The sequence below is a fragment of the Felis catus genome, chromosome X, assembly GCF_018350175.1.
Source record: "Felis catus isolate Fca126 chromosome X, F.catus_Fca126_mat1.0, whole genome shotgun sequence".
Taxonomy (NCBI): domain Eukaryota; kingdom Metazoa; phylum Chordata; class Mammalia; order Carnivora; family Felidae; genus Felis; species Felis catus.
This window is the reverse complement of record NC_058386.1, coordinates 71,180,883-71,207,038: the sequence shown is the minus strand read 5'-3', so window position 1 is coordinate 71,207,038 and position 26,156 is coordinate 71,180,883. Positions and strand designations below refer to the sequence as shown.

Below are 26,156 nucleotides of genomic sequence, written 5' to 3'. Positions count from 1 at the left end.
CATAGAATGAGTCTGGAAGTTTTCCTTCCCTTTCTGTTGTTTGGAACAGCTTCAGAAGGATAGGTATTATCTCTGCTTTAAATGTCTGGTAGAATTCCCCTGGGAAGCCATCTGATCCTGGAGTCTTACTTGTTGGGAGATTTTCGATAACTGATTCAATTTCTTCGCTGGTTATGGGTCTGTTCAAGTTTTGTATTTCTTCCTGCTTGAGTTTTGGAAGTTTGTGGGTGCCTAGGAATTTGTCCATTTCTTCCAGGTTGTCCAGTTTTTTGGTATATAATTTTTCCTAGTATTTCCTGATAATTGCTTGTATTTCTGAGGGATTGGTTGTCATAATTCCATTTTCATTCATGATTTTATCCATTTGGGTCATCTCCCTTTTCTTTTTGTGAAGCCTGGCTAGAGGTTTATCAATTTTGTTTATTTTTTCAAAAAAACAACTCTTGGTTTCATTGATCTGCTCTACATTATTTCTCTTCTTTTGCTGGGTTTGGTGTGTCTTTGCTGTTCTGCTTCTATTTCCTTTAGGTGTGCTGTAAAGTTTTTATTTGAGTTCTTTCTTGATTCTTGAGATAGGCCTGGATTGCAATGTATTTTCCTCTCAGGACTGCCTTCACTGCATCCCAAAGCTTTTGGATTGTTGTATTTTCATTTTCATTTTTTTGCATGTATTTTTTTAATATCTTCTCTAATTGCCTGGTTGACCCATTCCTTCTTTAGTAGGGTGTTCTTTAATCTCCATGTTTTTGGAGGTTTTCCAGACTTTTTCCTGTGGTTGATTTCAAGTTTCATAGCATTGTGGTCTGAAAGTGTGCACGGTATGATCTCAATTCTTGTATACTTATGAAGGGCTGTTTTGTGACCCAGTATGTGATCTATCTTGGAGAACGTTCCAATATGTACTCGAGAAGAAAGTATATTCTGTTGCTTTGAGATGCAGAGTTCTAAATATATCTGTTAAGTCCATCTGATCCAGTGTATCATTCGGGGCCCTTGTTTCTTTATTGACCCTGTGTCTAGATCATCTATCCATTGCTGCAAGTGGGGTATTAAAGTCTCCTACAATTACCACAGTCTTATCAATAACGTTGCTTATGTTCGTAATTAATTATTTTATATATTTGGGGGCTCCCATATTCGGCGCCTAGACATTCATAATTGTTAGCTCTTTCTGATGGATAGACTCTGTAATTATTTTGTAATGCCTTTTTTCATCTCTTGTTGCAGCCTTTAATTTAAAGTCTAGTTTGTCTGATATAAATATGGCTGCTCCAGCTTTCTTTTGACTTCCAGTAGCATGATAGATAGTTCTCCATCCCCTGACTTTCAATCTGAAGGTGTCCTCAGGTCTAAAATGAGTCTCTTGTAGACAGCAAATAGATGGGTCTTGTTTTTGTTTGTTTGTTTGTTTGTTTGTTTTTCCATTCTGATACCCTATGTCTTTTGTTTGGAGCATTTAGTCCATTTATATTCAGTGTTATTACTGAAAGATATGGGTTTAGAGTCATTGTGATGTCTGTAGCTTTCATGCTTGTAGTGATGTCTTTGGTACTTTGTGGTCCTTGCAACATTTAACTCACAGAATCCCCCTGAGGATCCCTTGTGGGGCTGGTTTAATGGTGACGAATTCCTTTGGTTTTTGTTTGTTTGGGAAGACCTTTATCTCTCCTTATATTCTGAATGACATACTTGCTGGAAAGGGTTCTTGGCTGCATATTTTTTTTCTGTTCATCACATTGAAGGTTTCCTGACATTCCTTTCTAGCCTGCCAAGTTTCAGTAGATAGATCTGCCACTACTCTTATGGGTTTACTTTTGTAAGTTAGAGCGTGTTTCTCCCTAGCTGCTTTCAGAGTTTTCTCTTTATCCTTGTATTTTGCCAGTTTAACTATGATATGTCACGCAGAAGATCGATTCAAGTTATGTCTGAAGGGAGTTCTCTGTGCCTCTTGGATTTCAATGTCTTTTTCCTTCCCCAGATAAGGGAAGGTCTCAGCTCTGATTTGTTCAAGTACACCTTCAGCCCCTTTCTCTCTCTCTTCCTCTTCTGGAATTCCTATTATATGGATATTTTTGCGCTTGATTACATCACTTAGTTCTCTAATTCTCCCCTCATACTCCTGGATTTTTTTTCTCTCTTTCTCAGCTTCCTCTTTGTCCATAATTTTATCTTCTAATTCACCTATTCTCTCCTCTGCCTCTTCAATCCGTGCTGTGGTCACCTCCATTTTATTTTGCACCTCACTTATAGCATTTTTTAGCTCCTTATGACTATTTCTTAGTCCCTTGATCTCTGTAGCAATAGATTCTCTGCTGTCCTCTATGCTTTTTTCAAGCCCAGCCATTAATTCTATGACTATTATTCTAACTTCTTGCTCCATTGTATTGCTTAAATCGTTTTTGATCAATTCATTAGCTGTTGCTACTTCCTGGAGTTTCTTTTGAGGAGTGTTCTTCTGCTTTGTCATTTTGGGTAGTCTCTGAGGTGGCTCCAAACTGCAGGGAACTTTCCCTGTGCTGTCCAGAGTAACTTGTGTTGGTGGGCGAGGCCACAGTCATACCTGATGTCTGTCCCCAGCCCACCACTGGGGCCACAGTCAGACTGGTGTGTACCTTATCTTCCCCTCTCCCAGGAGCAGGACTCACTGTGGAATGGTGTGGCCCCTTTCTGGGCTACTTGCACACTGCCAGGCTTGTGGTGCTGCTTTGATGGGATCTGGCATATTAGCTGGGGTGGATCTGCAAGGTGCACAGGGGAGGGAGGGGTAGGTTAGCTCACTTTGCCTGTGGTGGTCTCCTGTTGGAGGGGCCCTGCAGCACTGGGAGGGAGGCAGGCCCCTGGGAGGGTTGGATCCACTGAAGCACAGTGTTGGATATTTGTGAGGTGCAAGCAAGTTCGGTGATGGGAACTGGTTCCCTTTGGAATTTTGGCTGGGGGGATGAACACTTGATAATCTGGTCAAGTACTGATAATACATGAAGGGTGGTCCTGAATGCTTGCATAGAATTGGAGAAAAGTCATGAAATTCTGACAGTGGATTTTTAAAAAATAGTGTATACTTGATAACGTTTTGTAACAAAGTAATTTTCAAGGGTGATACCTTCATTTTTAAAATAATTTCAGAAAGTCATATACATTTTAAGCTGATGACCAAAAACTATCATGTCCTTTCTTCCTTGTCCAGGCTGAAACACTTTTCCAGCAAATCTGCCCCAACGAAGACTTCTGTCCACCCCCACCAAATCCTGAAGACATTGTCATTGATGGGGACAGTTTACAATCAGAGGCTTCGGAATCTAGTTTCATACCAGAAGCGAACTCAGAGACTCCCAAGGAAAGCAGAAGTCTGGGAAACCCAGAGCTGTCCTCTCAATAATGGGTATACACCAAACTATACACGCACTTTGAAAATTCCTCCTGGCCTCAGAGTCTTCTTCATGGAAGAAATGTTTGAAAAATGTTAGAAAACAGCAGCCAGTTGACATACATTATTACCAAGAGAACAGGGCATAGAAATCCAAAAGGGGATTTTCCTGAAAGAGGACATTGCAAGAGCACAAAATACTTGTAAACCACATTGGCTTGCCTACTTAAAGATAATACACCTGTGGAATTAGCAGATGAATATAAATGGATTGATTCCCAGGAATATAGCTGTGGATATGAAAGTGATCCTATGCATTGTTAGTAATTCTGTGGTATTAGGAAAGCTTTTGCTTATCACTTTGGGTCTTTGATTGAAATCCACATCTTCAGAATCCAGTCATGTATTTCCTGTGATTATTTTAATTCTATTTTCTTTATGGATATAAGCATGATGGCACCAATGATAAAAGCACATGTAAATGTAATTGAGGAGAGCTAAAATATCCTGATCTAGGCAGGAGCCTATGTTCGGAATAGAGGTTTGGCTTGTTTTCTATCTTGAGAATTACTGAAAACGCCAATATTAAGGTATACATTTTTACAAACAAATCATGAGTCCATGTACTCAACATTTTTTAATGTTAGTAGTGCTATTTGTATGTGAATCATTTGCATACTAGGAAAGCTTATAGGACTGAAGGAATGGAAGGAAAGATTTGGATATGCTCATCAGTATGTGGAAATTCTGTCTAGTCAAGTAATTAGAACCTAATTGTATATGGACCCAGTTTAGTCCTAGCTGTACTACTGATGAGATTAGACAAATTGTTTATTTTGTCTAAAAATAGGGCTCACTTTCTCCATATGTAAGATAGAAATAGTAACACTCTCCCTACCTTAGGAGGATGATTTTGAAGATAAATGCAGTGCAAACCTTAAAATGATTTTTGGGGGGTTGGGGGGAATGTTGTTTTCCCCTTGACTTGAAGGTGAATATCAAAAATCTCATGCAGCAAATTGTTTGCTGTCAACTCCCCCAACACAGTAGTTCACAGTGTTTTTATTGCATTAAGCTTTTAAAATAAAACTATTTCCTAAATTAGTATTTTATAGTCTATAGGCCATAAAACATAGTAACATGGAATTTTGGTTTTGAATCTTAATAAGGAAAGCACTGTATAAATTATTCATATTCCTTTTCTGGTAGGTAAACCTAAAACCACTAAAGACTCTCAATACAATATGACAATTGGTAAACCCTAATATACACTTAACATAAAAATGTTAGGGTTGTACATAGCCAGCAAACCTAGTTACAGTGACCATGACAATTTAAAATTTTTCCAGGTGCCAAGCTCTGATGATTTGCTTTATTTGAGCAATAGTTTAGACTTAATTTGTTTCAATAATTAAATACATAAAATGTTTATTGTGCATTCTGGCCTATATTGCCAATCAGAGAGCCAAAGCTATAGTAGAAATCATGTAGTTCTTACTTCAGTTGCAGTGGGGCTATGAGCTCTTCAGGTCACAGACTCCTAAGAAATGGAAAGAACCAAGGAATGTAGCCCTTGCCTCACCTTTCCAATCCCCTATAGATACAATGGAATCCAGGTGAAAGGAAAACCTTCCCAGCCTTTCAGGCTGCTCTTAACTGCTCTGCCCATTGTACAGCCCATCTCCTCTCTCTTTGGACCCTTCTGTGTCTCTCTTCCCCTTTTATATTATCATACAAATCAGGGATAGTGGAATCACATTATAATATATTCTGTTAATAGATTCAGATCTTAAATCATGTTTCCCAAAACCCAACTTATGCCATGGTCTAAATGCACAATACATACCTAGAAGCACCAGGTATTGGCCCTGCCCCTCAATACCAGCAATATGAAAGGTCCCACTGTATAAAAGTATTGAGTCTAAATACAATGGCACCAATTAAAATACTGTACTTTGTTACAGTCTAAGAGTTAAGGCCTCTTGAATACAGCATACATATTTATGTAAACAATCAGAGTAGGCTCAGAATAATAACTAGAAAATTACAATAGCTTTACTGCAGCTATCTATATGTAGACAAGGAGATATTTTGTGGTCTCATGGCCCAACCCGTATTGTACCCTATTTTATCCATTAGCCATCCGCATAATCTCTTCCAGGTTATTTATTAAATACTATTGAAATATTTAAAAGTTCCTAAATATGATTAGTGGTGACTAAAATATTACACAACCGTTTAAAACATTTTGATAGAGAATCTTAAATATTTCCTGTTGCCTCAGAATGTAATAGAAATTATTCTAAGAGCTTTCTTTTCAGCTGTCTTAAGTACTGCAAATAAATTTTTTTATAGTTTTAAAACAAAAAACTTTTTGGTTTTGTTGTAAAATCATAAGCCTGAAGTTATATAAATAAAGTTAACATGTTATATGCAATACAGAAGTTTCAGTAGCTAATTTAAAATGTTGAACATTATTGTCAAAGAATTTTGATTCATATGTTTAAAATGTTTAGTTATGCATGCTTTTTTAACCAAACATGATAATACCACTCAGTTTAGTGTTCTATATGAAAGCCAATTACCCTGTGTTGCTACTGTGTCTTTGTCTAGTTGGTATGCCTATCCAGAAAAGCAGATAGGTAGGTAGGTAGGTAGATAGGTAGATAGATACTATAAATTTAGGTATTTTCTATAGGAAAACTGAATTACAATTTTTCCCATCTCCAGTGATACTTAAGGTGCCTGTAGTAAAATGGCCACGTTAATAGTTAACTTCTAGAATGGTAGTTTCTGAGATTGGCAGCCTTTTATCTAAAATAATGACCATGCTAATGATTAACTTCTGTCACAGCTGTACTTCCCAAGAAGGCAGCCCTTTGTCTAAAGTCCTAAAGATCTCAAAAAATTTTGTTGAAATTTGATTGCTAAGTAGTATTGATCCTTCAAAGCAATAATTAATTTTCTTACAAGTAAGTTATTTACTGCTATTGGTATTGAGTGATCTATCTCTACTCCTGGGTAATTTTCTTATATGCACTTCAAAAGCATAAATATGATTATTCATAATTTTCACACAGTAACAGTAAGTTTTCAGAGGAAGTAAAATCTGTTTTGATGCCTTTCAGGCATGGTTTCCTAGTTTTGAACATTAAAATTTTGCATGTATGCCAAGAAATTAAAGATTGTCTTGGAACTGATTTCTTGGTATCAGTCTACTATTTAAGCAATTAATTATCCAGCTGTATACTTGGTTTTGTTTCTAAGCACTTGAGAAAGGCAATCAAATGATACATGGGTTGATTTACTTAGCAAATTGTTCTAGATGCCAGCATCAGACCTCATTCTGTTTGAAATCAGTGCTGTGAGGCATGAACTAAGGTTTTATAGTACATTGATTGCCTACAAACTGTTTTCACATCTCACTTAGTATGTAATAATATGAATTGTTTTTTATATTTACTTGGTGAATGAGAACATGAAATGTTTTTCTCTGTGGTGGCTGAATCCCTAACAACTTACTTGAAATAGATAAGAGACTGCTGATGATGTTCTTACAGAAATCATTCAGTGAACTATGATTTGCTCTTGAATCAAATAATTAAAGCAAAGTGACATTTTCTGTCAACTCCAGGTATTTTCCTAAAGCGTGTTAGATAGAATGCATTCAAAAGATAACAGGAGTCTTTCAAAGCTGACAATTTATCTGTGAGATGATTCATAAATTTAAGAAAAATAAGGTTAATTTAATTTTTAAACAAGTAGCCATATTATCCTTCAAGCATCTTGGAGCTCATACAATATTCACACTTTTTTTTTAAACAAGTGATTTGATGTTTGAATTCACCTCTTTAATGGTGGAATTTTTAAAACATTCGTTAAGTGGTTTAACACTTAGCATCCCACATCACATTTTGAAGACAAGTTTTCTTTCCATTAATATAGTTTAGCTGTGGAGCTGCAATGACATGCCCTTCCCATACAAGTTGCCATGTCCGCTCTTCCTGGCTATGATGACTTTTAGGGGCATTTGACAGATAATCATTAGAACTGGAATTCTAGTAGGCTGGAGAGTCTTTTCACCTATCACTGCAATGTGATTTATGCTGGTAACTCCTATTAATATTAATGGGACTTGCATGTGTAAATCCTTTTCCTCTCAATGATACAGCTGACCCCTAAAAGAAATATTCTTTAGACATGGATACTTGCTGATCTAGAAGCATTAGTGAGTTGTTTTATTCAGGATTTTCATGTGGGGTAAAAAAAAAATAGACTATCAATTTAGCAGAGGATTTGTTTGTAGAGATTAAAAAGATAAAATACTAGCTCTTAATTCTCTATTCCCATTTCTAATAGTATCTAATATATTAGCATCTATTATATACTATTCTTTTTCATCTATCGTTGCTTTCATTGCTATGTCACCAACCTTTTTATTCTAGAAACTAATAAAAAGAAAGAAGCAATTATTATGTCTTTCCTGTAAAAACTGTATTTTCAGGGTATTCAAATAGTTGTTGAAGGAAAATTGTTATAGAAGAATCACCATTTGTAATTACATGAGGAATGATAGAATTAGGGAAAAAAATCACCATTTTGTAAACTCAATGTAGTAATGGACCTAGGTAATGGTTATTATTATTAAAACCTTTAGTGATAATAGTTTGATGCAGACATCACCTGAACCTAGTGATCAATCTTAAAAACAGTACAAGTAGAAAATAAGATGTTTAAGTACCCAGCACTAACTGGGAAGCATTCCACTACCAATTTATAGACATTAGGGGGATAGAAGCATATTTAATGACATCATGGAGATGCAATGTATAAAATTCTACAGGACAGATAACCTGATTCTATCAACAATTAACTGACACAAATAAAATGAAGGGAGCACCACTACAGAATAAAGGAGACTTTAGAGATGTATCAACCAAGTGCAACATGCTAACCTTGTTTGGACCTTGCTTTGAATAAATAAAACCTTTGTTTTAAAAAAACAAAAAATCCATTTTGAGACAATCATAGGGATGAACATTGCCTGGGTGTTAGTTGATATCAAGGATAATTTTAACTACTGGGTGTCGTAATGGTAATTTTTTTAAAAACCATTATCTGTTAGAGATTTTTTAAAGGCAGGTGAAGCAAATACATATAATAAAATGTTAACAATGGTTAAATCTAGGTTATGCTATATGAGTGTTTCTATTTTGTATTTTTGTGTTTAAAACTTTTCATAGCAAATTTTTTAAACGACAGATAAAAGTCCATTGATTAATAGTAATAATAATAACCTATAGATAGTATGTTACTTTACAAGATGACTATTGTGTTTCTGAAAATGAGGCCTTAATATGTTCAGTCCTATCCTATATATTTTGTTTTATAATGTTTTGAAACCATGGGCTACAAAAATCACATATTTGAATTTATTACCTTAGGTCAGTGGCTTCTAGGGTCAGAGAGAAAGAATCTTGCTGAGCAACCTCTTTGGCACAAGGGCAAGTTTGGAAAAAATAAACATGTTTACAGCCTCTGTCTCTCAAATTGAAAATGAAAATAGCATTATTGAGTCAGATGGAGTGGGGAAATTGATATTCATGCAACTCTGAAAACCTTTATTTTGTACTTTGTTGATAAATATCAATGATAAAATTTTAATGCTTTTTAACCTCTAAAATGTTTCTTTTTACTCATGTTTTCAGATGTTGCAACATGGAGACTGCTACTAATTTCCAACATGAAACCTCTCTGGTGCCTATACACATTTGGGCTTGTGACCACTACTCTATGGGAATCTGTTGAACATAATCATATTTTGGGGAAACTAAGCTGAACACATATATTGTAAAACATAACATGCCCCAATTATCCATATCAAATTTCAGTCTTATTTCCTATATTAACAATATAGTTTAGCTGTAAGCAACTGTTGTTCTAACAATTGTTGCTAATGGCACAGTAGATCCCCCATTCAGGCTACTACTGAGTGGAGATCACTTCAGTTGTTTTTCTCCAATTAGAGCTACCAATGGAACAAATGAAAAGTCAATTGAAATGTGCACAGTGTTTTTATTTTAATTTTTTAAGTACAGTTAACTCGTTACATTAGTTTCAGGTGTACAACGTAAGCAACATCCCTATAGATTATCCTATGCTCACCACAAGTGTAGCTACCATCTACTATTGTGTTTTTAAAAATCAAAGAAGTTGATAAAGTAGTAGAAAAAGATCTATTTATCTTGCTTACATACATGTAAAATCACAACTTCTCACTCCTCAGTTCCCATATTTAGTTGGACACAAAATCTTTTTGGTTCTATCTCAGAAATATTTTCTATCTCAGAAATATTTTCCTGATAATGGCTCCCTCCTCTCTATTCCCACAACCCATTGTTCTCATTGGTCTTGACACAAGGCTCCCCATTCTATTCCAATTACCTATTGAGGAAGAAGCCACTGCATGAATTCCTTCTCATGCTGACACAAGGTGAGGAGTTATTTAGCATAATAACACACCAAAGTTAAGTGAAAATGAAGCCCTTGAGGGCACATCCCTAGCCTGCACCAAATATGGTTGTGAGAGTGTGTGGCTTGGGACTCTGAGGACCAGCAAAGGGTAGGAAAAGAAATGAAGGGTAACACTTGCAGTGCCTACTATGTACCAGGAACTATTAACACTTTTAATCTCAAAACAACATGTAAGTACTATTATCATTCTCTATTTTACAGATTAGGGTCTTGATGATGAAACTGAATCACAGAGATAAAATGACTTGTCCAAGGTCACATAGTTAGATTTGGGTTGCTCCTCTCCTCTGAATTCTTCATGCACTGAAACATGTTTATGATCTACTAGTAATAAGATTATATTCTTTCTCATAATAATGAGCTGTATCTACCTGCCCTAGTAGTGGCAGAGTTTCACTTAAATACAAATAGCCCTAATCATGTCACTTCTCTCCTTAAAAACCTTTACATACTAAGTAAAATCTGACTTCTTTAGCATTGCATATGAGACTACCATCCCCCAAAAACATTGTTTCCCTTTGCCTTCATCTCCTATCACTCTACCTCTCTCTCCTCCTCACACTCTAATTTTCAGTCACAATGAACTCCTCAGGATCTTCACTCTTTGGCTCATTGCATATATCATTTCTTTTCTGGAATTCCCTCACCTCTCTGCTACCACTACACCCTTTTTCCTCTAATAAACTTTCTATTCTGCGTTTAAAACCCAAATTTAATGTTAATTTAACTACTAACACTTCGGCAACCTCATTTGGCAAAGATATTTTTCCCTCTGAGCTCCCCACAGTACTGTTCATAAAGCCCTTATCTCATTGAATTTAAAGTTTTCTGATTTTATTCCTGTATCCTAGATAGTGAACAACTTGAGGGTAGGTATGCTGCTATTCATCCTTATATCTACTGTACCTAAACAAAACACCACATGACCATGCATCTCCTGCATAACACTGCTCCTCTGGCCATAGTAGCTTCAATCGAGTGGAATCAGGCCCCTAATGCATTTTGGAATTGGTACCCATTAAGTGTTTGACTTTCTGAGTAGCTGAGCCATATTGCAAAATCTCTTTAGCTATGAGCAGCTATATTTTCTACCATGTGGCCAGGGGAGCAAAGTCAGTTTGCAAAGAAAGAAACAGTGATGAGACAGAATTGCCAGGTGGACCTAGCTAGCATTGGTTTCTGAGAAGTTCCTAATTTCATGATCCAGTCCTCCCTGAGGCTCAGTATCATTCCTGCTCTTCAGTTTTTTTGAGAAACTCCTGTCTCATAAGATTTCTTTTGGTCTTCAGGAAATGTGTATTGATTTGATACTTGCAAACACAAATCTTTAACTAAATAGACACATCTGGGAAGATGACAGAGTAGTAGGAGTACCTTAGACTTCCCTCGTCCATCAAACACAGCTAGATAAATATCAAATCATTATGAACACTCAAGAAATCAATCAGAGGACCAACAAAACACACAACCCGAGGGAGAGAAAATGCCACATTGTGGAAGGAAGGAGGTGTGGAGATGTGATTTTGGAGAGAAAAGGATTACGGATATTATGGAGAGGAGGGAGCCCTGGTCATGGGGAGAGGTGAGAGAGAGAGGAATGCACAGGGGATTGCACAAGGAAAATGCTTCCCTAAAGACATTGAGAAAATGAAAGGGGTTGGTTTTCATGAGTTTTTACAAGCAACGGGGCTCAAAGACAAGAGTTTTAGAAGTCCACAGTGTGGTTCATATGGAGCCCAGCTGGCACTGCAGTGCTCCTGTGGAGAAGGAGAGTGGATAGCCTGGTAGTGGATGGCACAATCTGAGGATCACTTGGGACACACCAGGAGAGATGGTTCCCCCTTCATGGAGAACATCTGGGAGAGGTGCATTGCCTCATCAGGGACAAAAGAGCCAGCAGGCATCATTACCCTCCCCTTTCCACCAACATAGATGCAGAGATACCTGCTGAGGGTGGCTAACCTGGATACTGGTTATTTCCTGCACTTTATTCCAAATCCACCCCCTTGCACTTTGGTGTGACTGCCCTTCTGGGACAAACCTGCATCAGTTCCAGCATGGTGAGACCCTCCCCCAGAGGACCAATGTGGGACCCAGCCACACCAGGTCCCTAAACTTGGAGTTTTAAAACTCAACAGGCCTCCATGGGATATAACAGAGGTGCATGGAGCTGCCCAGTGAGCAGATGGCCTAGACACAGGGTGAAGGCAGGGATCCGAGGGATGCCTGGGACACATGAGATTGTTCACTCTTTCTGGAAGAGCTTCCAGAACAGAGGCAGGTGCAAATTCCCCCTCCTGAGATGAGAGGGTCAGGTACCATTTCTTTTCCACAATCCTCAGTGTAAACTAACTTCAGTGAGCAGCACAGTGTTAACAGTGGCAGCCTAAGCTGCTTACACCAAGCCCATCCCTCCTGCACTCTGCAGGTGCTACTTTTCTAGGGAAAGCATGCCTGAGAACCAAGGCAGCAGATGCCTCCTCCAGACCATCAACACAGATCCCTCACAAGCATCAGGTCTACTGACCATAGAGTTCTGCAAAGCTTCAGCTCTAGTGGAAATAGGATCATGCCTCTTTTAACAAGCTGACTAACGCACACCTACTTAAAACTTGCCACTCTGCGGCCAAGATCCAAACACTCCCCACTACTGGCAATGAGAATCTCTGCAGAGGGCTGATCTGAGGGAAAGAGCTGCCAAAGCGCAGCAGCAGAGTGCATACAGCATACATCAGAGATGCTTCCTAAAGCTCCAGGCCCTGGATAGTAAATGACCACTTTTTTTAAGTTTATTTATTTATTTTGAGAGAGAGAGAGCACAAGTGAGTGAGGAGCAGAGGGAGAGGGAGATAGAGAATCACAAGCAGGCTCTGTTCTTTCAATGCAGAGTCTGATGCAGGACTCAATCACATGAACCATGAGATCATGGCCTGAACCAAAATCTAGAGTCAGACACTTAACTGACTGAGCCACCCAGGCATCCCTATGACCACTTCTTCAAAAAGCCATTACTCTCAGGAGCATGAAATATAACAGGCTTTCCAAACACACAGAGGACAGAGACTTACACAAAATGCCAAGATTGAGGAATTCATCCCAAAAGAAAGAATAGAAAAAGGTCACATCCAGGGATCTAACTGAAACACGTATAAGTAATATGCCCGATCCATAATTTTTTTTTATTTTTTAATGTTTATTTACTTTTGAGAGAGACAGAACACAAGTAGGGGAGGGGCAGAGAAAGAGGGAGACACAGAATCCAAAGCAGGCCCCAGGCTCCAAGCTGTCAGTAAGAGCCTGAATCAGGGCTTGAACTCACAAGCCATGAGTTCATGACCTGAGCTGAACTAGGCATCCAGGCACCCCTGCCTGATCCATAATTTAAAGCAATGATCATAAGGATACTAGCTGGTCTTGAGAAAAGCATAGAAAACACCAGGGACTCCCTTACCACAGAGATAAAAGACCTAAAAAAGAGGCCAAAATAAAAACGGCTATAAGTGAGATCTGAAACTGGATGTAATGACAACAAGAATGGAAGAAGCAGGGAAATGAATAAGAAGATAAAATTATGGAAAATACTGAAGCTGAAAAGAAGAGGGAAAGAAAAATATTGGATCACAAATGTAGACTTAGGGAATTCAGCAATTTCATAAAGCAATAAAATTTTCATATCATAGTGGTCAAAAAGAAGAAGAGAGAGGAAATGAGCAGAAGGTTTATTGCAGGAGGCTTTAGCTAAAAATTTCCTAATCTGGGAAAGGAAAGAGACATCCAGATCCAGGAAGAAGAGAGAATTCCCATCACCAAAAGCAGGCCAACACCAAGATATATCATAGTTAAATTTGCAAAATATAGAGAAAAAATCCTAAAACCAAAAAGACAGAAGAAGTCTATAATTTATAAGGGAAGACAAATAAATTTAACAGCACATCTCTCCACAGAAATTTGACAGACCTGAAGGGAGTGGCATGATATATTCAACATGCTGAATGGGAAAAATATGCATCCAGCAATACTCTAACCAGCAAGGCTGTTATTCATAATAAAGGAGTTCATGACCACTAAACCAGCCCTGCAAGAAATATTAATGGGGACTCTTTGAGTGGGAAAGAAAGAAAAGTGACAAGGACTAGAAAGGAAAAGAAAATCTCCAGAAACAATAACAAAATAAGTAATAAAACATCACTAAATTAATATCTATCAATGATTACTCTTAATGTAAATGGACTAAATGCTAAAATAAAAGACATATGGTATGAGAATGGTTAATAAAACAAGTCCCATCTATATGCTGCCACAAGAGACTCATTATAGACCTAAAAACCCTTACACATTGAAAGTGGGGGGGTGGTGGTGGAGAAATATTTCTCATGCAAATGGAATCAAGACAAAGCCAGAGTAGCAACACTTACATCAAAATGTTTATAGATATAGCTATAGATATATAGATATAGATGATAGATATAGATATAGATATAGATATGATATAGATTTAGACATAGATACAGATTTTAAACTGAAGACTGTTAACAAGAGATGAAGAAGGGCACTATATCATAATAAAGGAGTCTACCCAATAAGATCTAATAATTGTAAACATTTTGCCTGCAACATGGAACACTCAAATATATAAACAATTAATAACAAACATAAAGAAACTCATTGATAATAATATAATAATAGGGGATTTAAACACCCTGCTTAAAGCAATGGACAGATCATCTAAGCAGAAAATCAATAAGGAAACAATGGCTTTGAATGACACACTGGACAGGATGGACTTCACAGATATAGTCAGAACATTGCATCCTAGAGCAGCAGAATACACATTATTTTAGAGGGCACATGGGACATTCTCCATCATATAACACATACTAGGTCACACATCAGCCCTCAAAAAGTACAGAGACACTGAGATTATACCATGCATATTTTTAGACCACAATGCTATGAAACTTGAAGTCAACCACAAGAAAACATTTGGAAAGACCACAAATACATGGAGGTTAAAGGACATCTTACTAAAGAATGAAGGGGTTAGCCAGAAAATTGAAAAAGAAATAAATATTGGAAGCAAATGAAAATGAAAACAGTCCAAAACCTTGGGGATGCAACAAAAACAGTCATAAGAGAGAAGTATATAACAATAGAGGCCTACCTCAAGAATCAAGAGAAATCTTAAATGCTTAGCCTAACCTTACACTTAAAGGAGGTAGAAAGAGAACAACAAAAGAAGCCTAAATTCAGCAAAAATGGGAAACAATAAAGATTAGAGCACAAATATATGATATAGAAACAAACAAACAAAAAAACCCACAGTGGAGTAGATCAATAAATCCAGGAGCTGGTTCTTTGAAAGAATTGATAAAAATTGTAAAATCCTAACAAGACTTTCAAAAAGAAAAAAGACTCAAATATTTAAAATCACAAATGAGAGAGGAGAGATCACAACTAATACAACAGAAATACAAACAATTGTAAAAGAATATTTTGAAAAATTATATGCCAACAAATTTAGCAATGTGAAAGAAATGGATAAATTCATAAAAACATATAAACCACAAAACTGAAATATGAATAAATAGAAATTTTGAGGAAACCCATAATCAGCAAAGAAATGGAATCAGTAATCAAAAATTTCCCAACAAATAAGAGTCCAGGGCCATATGGCTTCAAGGAGAATTCTACCAACCATTCAAAGAGTTAAAACCTATTTTCAAACTTTTCCAAAAAATGGAAATGGAAGGACAACTTCCAAACTCATTTTATGAGGCCAGCATTACCTTGATTTCAAAACCAAAGATCCCTCTATAATGGAGAATTATAGGCCAATATTCCTATTGATAAATGGATGCATAAATTCTTAACAATATATTAACAAATCAAATGCAACAGTACATTAAAAGAAGCATTCACCATGATCAAGAGGGATTTATTCCTGGGCTACAGAGTTGGCTCAATATTCACAAATCAATCAGTGTGATACACCACATTAATGAACGAAAGGATAAGAACCATATGATGCTGAAAGAAAAAAAAGTATATGATACTCTCAATAGATGCAGAGAAAGCATTTGACAAAGCACAGCACCCTTTCTTGATAAAAACCATCAGCAAAGTAAGGATAGAGGAAACATACGTCAATGTCATAAAGGCCATATATGAAAGACCCATGGCTAATATAATCCTCAACGGGGAATATCTGAGAGTTTTTCCTCTACAGTCAGGAACAAGAGAAGGATGTCCACTCACACCATTGTTATTTAACATAGTACTGGATGTCCTAGCCTCAGCAATCAGCAAACAGAAATAAAAGGCATCCAAATTGGCAAGGAAGAAGTCAAACTTTCACTATTTACTGATGACATGACATTCTATGTACAAAACCCAAATGACTCTACCAAAAATATTTCTATAACTAATATAAGAATTCAGTAAAGTTGCAGGATACAAGTTCAATTACAGAAATCTGTTGTATTTCTATACAGATATAATGAAGTACCAGAAAGAGAAATCAAGGGATCAATCCCATTTACACTTTCACCAAAAACCATATGATATCTGGGAATAAACCTAATCAAAAAGGTAAAATATCTGTACCCTGAAAACTACAGAACACTTATGAAAGAAGTTGAAGATGACACAAAGAAATGGAAAAATTCTCCATGCTCATGAATTCGAAAAACAAATATTGTTGAAATGTCTATACTACCCAAAGCAATCTACACATTTAATGCAATCATTATCAAAATACCAAAAGCATTTCTCACTGAGCTATAATAAACAATCATAAAATTTGTATAGAATCACAAAAGACCCTGAATAGCCAAAGCAATCCCGAAAAAGAAAAGCAAAGCTGGAGGCATCATAATTCTCGACTTCAAGTTATATTACAAAGCTGTAGTGATCAAGACAGTATGGAACTGACAAAAAAACAGATATATAGATCAATGGGACAAAATAGAAAACCCAGAAGTGGATGCACAACTATATTGATCAACCAATCTTTGATAAAGCAGGAATAAATGTCCATTGAAAAAAGGACAGTCTCTTCAACAAATGGTGTAGAGAAAGCTGGATGACAATATGCAAAAGAATGAAACTGGACCACTTCCTTACAGTATACAAAAATATAAATTCAAAATGGATAAAAAACCTAAATGTGAGACATGAAACCATCAAAATCCTAAAGGAGAACACAGGCAGCAATCTCTTTGACATCAGCCATAGCAACTTATTACTAGACACGTCTCTGTAGGCAAGAGAAACAAATGCAAACTATTGGGACTTCATCAAGATAAAAAGTTTCTGCACAGTGAAGGAAACAATTAACAAAACTAAAAGGCAACCTTCAGAATGAGAGAAGATATTTGTAAATGATATATTTGATAGAGTCAATATCCAAAATATATAAAGAACTTATCAAACTCAGCACCCAGAAAACAAATAATCTAGTTAATAAATGGGCAGAAGACATGAATAGATGGTTTTCCAAAGATGTATAGATGGCTAACAGACACATGAAAAAATGCTCAATGTCACTCATCACCAGAGAAAAACAAAACTACAATGAGATGTTACCTTACACCTGTCAGAATGCTAAAATTAACAACACAGGAAACACTGATGTTCACGAGGATGTGGAGAAATAGGAGCCCTCTTACACCATTGGTGGGAATCCAAACTGGTGGAGCCACTCTGGAAAACAGTATAGAGTTTCTCCAAAAAGGTACAAATAGAACTACCTATGATCCAGCAATTTCACTACTAGATATTTACCCAAAAGATACAAAAATACTGATTTGAAGTGATTCTTGCACCCTGATGTTTATAGCAGCTTTATCAACAATAGAGAAACTATGGAAAGAGTCCAAATGTCCATCAAATTTTGAATGGAAAAAGATGATGTGGTATATATACACAATGGAATATTAATCATCAAAAAGAATGACATCTTGCCATTTGCAAAGATGTGGATGGAGCTAGTATGTATTATGCTAAGTGAAATAACGCAGTCAGAGAAAGACAAATACCATATTATTTAACTGATATGTGGAATTTAAGAAACAAAACAGATGAGAGGCACCTGGGTGGCTCAGTCAGTTAAGCATCCAACTTCAGCTCAAGTCATGATCTCACAGTTCATGAGTTCAAGCCCCACCTCAGGCTTTGTGCTGACATCTCAGAGCCTGGAGCCTGCTTAGGATCTGTGTCTCCCTCTCTCTGCCCATCCCCTGCTCATTCTCTGTCTCTTTCTCAAAAATAAATAAACATTAAAAAATTAAAAAAAAAAGAAACAAAACAGATGAACACAGAGGGAAAAATAGAGAGAAACAAACCATATAACACACTCTTAACCATGGAGACAAATATGAGGGTTGCTGGAAGAGAGGTGGGTGGGTGGATAGGTTAAATGGGTGATGGGTATTAAGGAGGGCACTTGTGAAGAGCACTGGGTGTTGTAAGTGATGAATCACTAAATTCTCCTAAAACTGATGTTTCAGTGCATGTTAAATAACTGTAATTTAAATAAAAACTTTTAAAGAAGGAAAAAAGGGATGCCTGGGTGGCTCAGTCAGTTTAGCATCTGACTCTTGATTTCATTTCAGGTCATGATCTCAAGGTTCCTGGGACTGAGCCCTGCTTCAGGCCCCATGCCTACAGTGCAGAGCCTGCTTGGGATTCTCTCTCTCCCTCTCTCTGCCCCTCCCCTGCTCATGTTCTCTCTCTCTCTCTCAAAAATCAATAAATAAACTTAAAGAAAAGAAAAAAATAATGAACACATCTTGGAAATTTCATTGTTAGAACCTCCAAAACCAACTTTATCTGTGTATATATGTGTATGTACGTATATAAATGCATGTGTCCAATGTGAAATTTTGATTTTTAATGTAAAATGTAACTGTTATAATGGAAATCAATCAAAATAGGGTACCTCAAACCTAGTGCCTTTGGCCATGTGATCTTAAATTGTTCTTTTTTTTTTAAATTTATTTTAGAAGTAGGTTTGCAAAATAATACTCTGGAATAAGACTTAAAATGCTGGCTCTAACGTTCAAATATGCTCTAAGGTTTTGCAGAAATCCACCTTTGTTTACTATGGAAGATATTAACATAATATGTGAACATTTAAAATAGTTTTACAGGTAAGTATGTGTACAAAGCATGAGATATAATCTCAGTGATATACACTAAGGAGCTTAGAATTTTAAAAACCGGAAATAGGCAATGTACCAGAAAGTGATTTCCTTTGGTTGAGCTTATGTAATAACAAAAAAAAAAATTTGTACAAAACTTAAAACTTTATTACTCTTTATTATGACTATAAAAAGTTACCTACAGGAAATGCCATTCATTTTCTAAATCTGGATTTGAAAATTGTGTGGAAAGGTAAGCTAAATCTTGAACATCATTTGTCTTTCAGATCTCTTGAAAAATAATATTTGGCTGCTAGATGTGAGATGGTAATCTATTTTCAGGCACATCCTCTCTTAACACTATCATAATGTCTATATTTATAAGCACAACACTTTGGAGCCTGTTACAAAATGGTTCTTTGCTTTACCAATGAATTCAGGTTTTGTTTTTTTTAAGTAGGAGTTCCTAGGAGTTCCTAGGTAGTACATATCAGCACTACATACACTATTAACTTATAGGCAGAGAAAGGTAGGTGTGCTACTGTAGAACCACTGACAAATGAAGACTAAATTGACAATATAGCAATTCTAAAATGATTGTGGAAGTAGAAGATATGGATTGATAGAAGCCCAGTTTGAGCACAAATTTTCAGGAATACATCTGTGGCATAAAGTGTGTTGCACTGAAAATTAATATTATATAAAGAGGACAGTGATCTCCCAATAGTAGGTCCCATCCATCTATTAGATTGCCTTCAATAAGTCTATGTGAAAATGCCATTCAAAAATATCCATTTATTCTTGATTCATATTTTACACTAATCCTACATGGCCATGATCTTCTTGACCAAAAGATTATATGGAGGATAGTCTTTTTTTCTTATATGTCTAAGGGTAAGTATTGAAACCATGGAATTGACAATGTGGCATGGGCCTTATAAATGAGAAAATATTGATCTTTAATAAAGCTGGGAAGACTGTGTAAACATATCTCAGAAATAGAAAAGGTAATAACACCCCCTGGAAATGTGAAATATCATGAATATGTTAAATTTACTTATAATTAAATTTGAAGGGGCTAAGTAAACCCAGGAGTAGGATCTCAAATTTATGGCTTGTGCCATAGGACCCAAATTGCCTCTCCTGATGGGGTGTTGGGGTGCCTTCTGCTGCCTCACCACATCCCTTCCTTTGTCTCCTTCACTCTCTAAGTGGTCAGTAGTATGTGGGTGTAGCAGCAGGAGCACCTTGGCAGGATATATCAATGCCAAGATCAAGAGCCCTCCAGTCCACCCATAATCCTATTTCAGTTCTATTTAGCATTATACTCCTAAGGGAAATTACACTTTTTAAAATTAAGTATGTATATGGAAAGGAAACCTTACAAGAAACAACTACAAAATATTTATTCAGAAAAATGATTTCTGAACATCACTAATATACAAGACCAAAGATATGGAATAAAGCCTGACTATATTATAGTGGAAAGAAGAAACAATGGCTAAAATGAATGAGTTGGAGGAAAGCTTGAGACCATTTACTTTTAGTTCAATCTCTGGAGGCCGAGAGACAGGAATTAACTTGTCCAAAAGCTTTAATGCTAGAAACACGGGACAATTTAGCATTTTGGAGTCAGAGAGACCTGGATTTGAATTCTTGTTTCTCCTCTTGTTAGCTATAACTCTTGGCAAGTTATTTCAGCCTCTCTAGTCATCCATTTCATTGTTTGTTACATGGAAATGATAATAGTACCTACTCTACAGGATTTTTGTAAGAATGAATATGAGAAAACTTCACATGAAACACTCAACAAAGTGCCTGAGACATAGAAAAGCACTCATTAAAAAGCAGAATTACTGTTGCATAATTAAGGACAGAGACAAGATTAGGACCCAGGTTTCTTTCTTTTTTCTTTTTTTTCCTTAAATAATTGTTTTAGGACCTAGGTTTCTTAATTGCCATGTTACTGTTCTCTCCACTATTACTGCGACAGAAAGTGTGCTAGAGAATATTTTAACATATACTTTCTAGTTGTACTCAATTAATCAGACCACAGTCCCTCTCTTTACCGGGTGTTAGTGGTTTTAGCTATGTTAACCTACACATTGAATAGTGACATCTACAATTCCATCAAGAGATAATTAAATCTGAACATTCAGATTCAATCCCAAGAGAAACAGAACAGCATACTTTCCAAGTTATACTTTATCAAGTAAACTTTCTAAATACCTGAAATTTAGTCATAAGACAGAAAATTTAGGAGACATGTAATATTCAAGCTTTTGTTATTGGAAGAGAATTTGTTATTGAATTCCACAACTAACTTTATTTATTTATTTATTTATTTATTTATTTATTTATTCCTGTTATTTATTGTCCAATTGGTTTCCATACAACACCCAGTGCTCATCCCAAAAGGTGCACTCCTCAATACCCATCACCCACCCTCCCCTCCCTCCCACCCCCCATCAACTGCCAGTTTCTTCTCAGTTTTTAAGAGTCTCTTATGCTTTGGCTCTCTCCCACTCTAACCTCTTTTTCTTTTTTTCCTTCCCCTCTCCCATGGGTATCTGTTAAGTTTCTCAGGATCCACATAAGAGTGAAAACATATGGTATCTGTCTTTCTCTGTATGGCTTATTTCACTTAGCATCACACTCTCCACTTCCATCCACGTTGCTACAAAGGGCCATATTTCATTCTTTCTCATTGCCACATAGTACTCCATTGTGTATATAAACCACAATTTCTTTATCCATTCATCAGTTGATGGACATTTAAACTCTTTCCATAATTTGGCTATTGTTGAGAGTGCTGCTATAAACCTTGGGGTACAAGTGCCCCTATGCATCAGTACTCCTGTATTCCTTGGGTAAATTCCTAGCAGTGCTATTGCTTGGTCATAGGGTAGGTCTATTTTTAACTTTCTGAGGAACCTCCACACTGCTTGCCAGAGTGGCTGCACCAATTTGCATTCCCACCAACAGTGCAAGAGGGTTCCCGTTTCTCCACATCCTCACCAGCATCTATAGTCTCCTGATTTGTTCATTTTGGCCACTCTGACTGGCGTGAGGTGATATCTGAGTGTGGTTTTGATTTGTATTTTGCTGATAAGGAGCGACGTTGAGCATCTTTTCATGTGCCTGTTGGCCATCCGGGTGTCTTCTTTAGAGAAGTGTCTATTCATGTTTTCTGCCCATTTCTTCACTGGGTTATTTGTTGTTCGGGTGTGGAGTTTGTTGAAATCTTTATAGATTTTGGATACTAGCCCATTGTCCAATATGTCATTTGCAAATATCTTTTCCCATTCCGTTGGTTGCCTTTTAGTTTTGTTGGTTGTTTCCTTTGCTGTGCAGAAGCTTTTTATCTTCATAAGGTCCCAGTAATTCATTTTTGCTTTTAATTCCCTTGCCTTTGGGGATGTGTCGAGTAGAGACTGCTACAGCTGAGGTCAGAGAGGTCTTTTCCTGCTTTCTCCTCTAGTGTTTTGATGGTTTCCTGTCTCACATTCAGGTCCTTTAGCCATTTTGAGTTTATTTTTGTGAATGGTGTGAGAAAGTGGTCTAGTTTCAACCTTCTGCATGTCGCTGTTCAGTTCCCCCGGTACCATTTATTAAAGAGACTGTCTTTTTTCCATTGGATGTGCTTTCCTTTTTTGCCAAAGATTAGTTGGCCATATGTTTGTGGGTCTAGTTCTGGGGTTTCTATTCTATTCCATTGGTCTATGTGTCTGTTTTTGTGCCAATACCATGCTGTCTTGATGATGACAGCTTTGTAGTAGATGCTAAAGTCTGGGATTGTGATGCCTCCTGCTTTGGTCTTCTTCTTCAAAATTGCTTTGGCTATTAGGGGCCTTTTGTGGTTCCATATGAATTTTAGGATTTCTTGTTATAGTTTCAAGGAGCACACTGGTGCAATTTTGATTGGGATTGCATTGAATGTGTAGATAGCTTTGGGTAGTATTGACATTTTGACAATATTTATTCTTCCAATCCATGAGCAGGGAATGTCTTTCCATTTCTTTATATCTTCTTCAATTACCCTCATAAGCTTTCTATAGTTTTCAGCATACAGATCTTTTACATCTTTGGTTAGATTTATTCCTTGGTATTTTATGCTTCTTGGTGCAATTGTGAATGGGATCAGTTTCTTTATTGTCTTTCTGTTGCTTCATTGTTAGTGTATAAGAATGCAACTGATTTCTGTACATGGATTTTGTATCCTGCAACTTTGCTGAATTCATGTATCAGTTCTAGCAGACTTTTGGTGGACTCTATCAGGTTTTCCATGTATATTATCATGTCATCTGCAAAAAGTGAAAGCTTGACTTCATCTTTGCCAATTTTGATGCTTTTGATTTCCTTGTGTTGTCTGATTGCTGATGCTAGAACTTCCAACACTATGTTAAACAGCAGCGGTGAGAGTGGGCATCCCTGTCGTGTTCCTGATCTCAGGGAAAAAGCTCTCAGTTTTTCCCCGTTGAGGATGATGTTAGCTGTGGGCTTTTCATAAATGGCTTTTATGATCTTTAAGTGTGTTCCCTCTATCCCGACTTTCTTGAGGGTTTTTATTAAGAAACGGTGCTGGATTTTGTCAAAGGCCTTTTCTGCATCCATTGACAGGATCATATGGTTCTTGTCTTTTCTTTTATTAATGTGATGTATCGTGTTGATTTATTTGCGAATGTTGAACCAGCCCTGCATCCGAGGAATGAATCCCACTTGATCACGGTGAATAATTCTTTTTATATGCTGTTGAATTCGATTTGCTAGTATCTTTTTGAGAATTTTTGCATCCATATTCATCAGGGATATTGGCCTGTAGTTCTCTTTTTTTACTGGGTCTCTGTCTGCTTTAGGAATCAAAGTAATACTGGCTTCATAGAATGAGTCTGGAAGTTTTCCTTCCCTTTCTATTTCTTGGAATAGCTTGAGAAGGATAGGTATTATCTCTGCTTTAAACGTCTGGTAGAACTCCCCTGGGAAGCCATCCGGTCCTGGACTCTTATTTGTTGGGAGATTTTTGATAACCGATTCAATTTCTTTGCTGGTTATGGATCTGTTCAAGCTTTCTATTTCCTCCTGATTGAGTTTTGGAAGAATGTGGGTGTTTAGGAATTTGTCCATTTCTTCCAGGTTGTCCAATTTGATGGCATATAATTTTTCATAGTATTCCCTGATAATTGTTCGTATCTCTGAGGGATTGGTTGTAATAATTCCATTTTCATTCATGATTTCATGTATTTGGGTCATCTCCCTTTTCTTTTGAGAAGCCTGGCTAGAGGTTTGTCAATTTTGTTAATTTTTTCAAAAAACCAACTCTTGGTTCCGTTGATCTGCTCTACAGTTTTTTTAGATTCTATATTGTTTATTTCTGCTCTGATCTTTATTATTTCTCTTCTTCTGCTGGGTTTGGGGTGTCTTTGTTGTTCTGCTTCTATTTCCTTTAGGTGTGCTGTTAGATTTTGTGTTTGGGATTTTTCTTGTTTCTTGAGATAGGCCTGGGTTGCAGTGTATTTTCTTCTCAGGACTGCCTTCGCTGCATCCCAAAGTGTTTGGATTGTTGTATTTTCATTTTCGTTTGTTTCCATATATTTTTAAATTTCTTCTCTAATTGCCTGGTTGACCCATTCATTCTTTAGTAGGGTGTTCTTTAACCTCCATGCTTTTGGAGTTTTTCCAGGTTTTTCCTGTGGTTGATTTCAAGCTTCATAGCATTGTGGTCTGAAAGTATGCATGGTATGATTTCAATTCTTGTATACTTATGAAGGGCTGTTTTGTGACCCAGTATATGATCTATCTTGGAGAATGTTCCATGTGCACTCGAGAAGAAAGTATATTCTGTTGCTTTGGGATGCAGAGTTCTAAATATATCTGTCAAGTCCATCTGATCCAATGTATGATTCAGGGCACTTGTTTCTTTATTGATTCTGTGTCTAGATGATCTATCCATTTCTGTAAGTGGAGTGTTAAAGTCCCCTGCAATTACCACATTCTTATCAATAAGGTTGCTTATGTTTATGAGTAATTGTTTTATATATTTGGGGGCTCCGGTATTCGGCGCATAGACATTTATAATTGTTAGCTCTTCCTGATGTATAGACCCTGTAATTATTATAAAATGCCCTTCTTCATCTCTTGTTCCAGCCTTTAATTTAATGTCTGGTTTGTCTGATATAAGTATGGCTACTCCAGCTTTCTTTTGGCTTCCAGTAGCATGACAAATAGTTCTCCATCCTCTCACTCTCAATCTGAAGGGTCCTCAGGTCTAAAATGAGTCTCTTGTAGACAGCAAATAGATGGGTCTTGTTTTTTTATCCATTCTGATACCCTATGTCTTTTGGTTGGCGCATTTAATCCATTTACATTCAGTGTTATTATAGAAAGATACGGGTTTAGAGTCATTGTGATGTCTGTATGTTTTATGCTTGTAGTGATGTCTCTGGGACTTTGTCTCACAGGATCCCCCTTAGGATCTCTTGTAGGGCTGGTTTAGTGGTGACGAATTCCTTCAGTTTTTGTTTGTTTGGGAAGACCTTTATCTCTCCTTCTATTCTAAATGACAGACTTGCTGGATAAAGGATTCTCGGCTGCATAGTTTTTCTCTTCAACACATTGAAGATCTCCTGCCAATCCTTTCTGGCCTGCCAAGTTTCAAAAGAGAGATCAGTCACGAGTCTTATGGGTCTCCCTTTATATGTGAGGGCACGTTTATCCCTTGCTGCTTTCAGAATTTTCTCTTTATCCTTGTATTTTGCCAGTTTCACTATGATATGTCGTGCAGAAGATCGATTCAAGTTACGTCTGAAGGGAATTCTCTGTGCCTCTTGGATTTCAATGCCTTTTTCCTTCCCCAGTTAAGGAAAATTCTCAGCTATTATTTCTTTAAGTACACCTTCAGCACCTTTCCCTCTCTCTTCCCCCTGGGATACCAATTATGCGTATATTATTTCATTTTAGTGTATCTTAGTTCTCTAATTTTCCCCTCATACTCCTGGATTTTTTTATCTCTCTTTCTCTCAGCTTCTTCTTTTTCCATAATTTTATCTTCTAGTTCACCTATTCTCTCCTCTGCCTCTTCAAGCCGAGCCGTGGTCATTTCCATTTCATTTTGCATCTCG

General features: G+C 36.9%; 1 protein-coding gene across 3 annotated transcripts in view; it reads left to right on the top strand.

The window, feature by feature from the left end:
• CHM (CHM Rab escort protein) overlaps window positions 1-9,047 on the top strand; it is a 265,730-nt gene extending 256,683 nt beyond the window's left edge. For all 3 annotated transcript variants that reach the window (XM_045051291.1, XM_004000686.5, XM_019824049.2), the window contains one exon: window positions 3,185-9,047. In XM_045051291.1, coding sequence (XP_044907226.1) covers window positions 3,185-3,376 — 192 coding nt within the window. In that variant the 3' untranslated portion in view covers window positions 3,377-9,047. The remainder of the gene's footprint in view (window positions 1-3,184) is intronic.
• The last annotated feature ends 17,109 nt before the right edge of the window (window positions 9,048-26,156 follow it).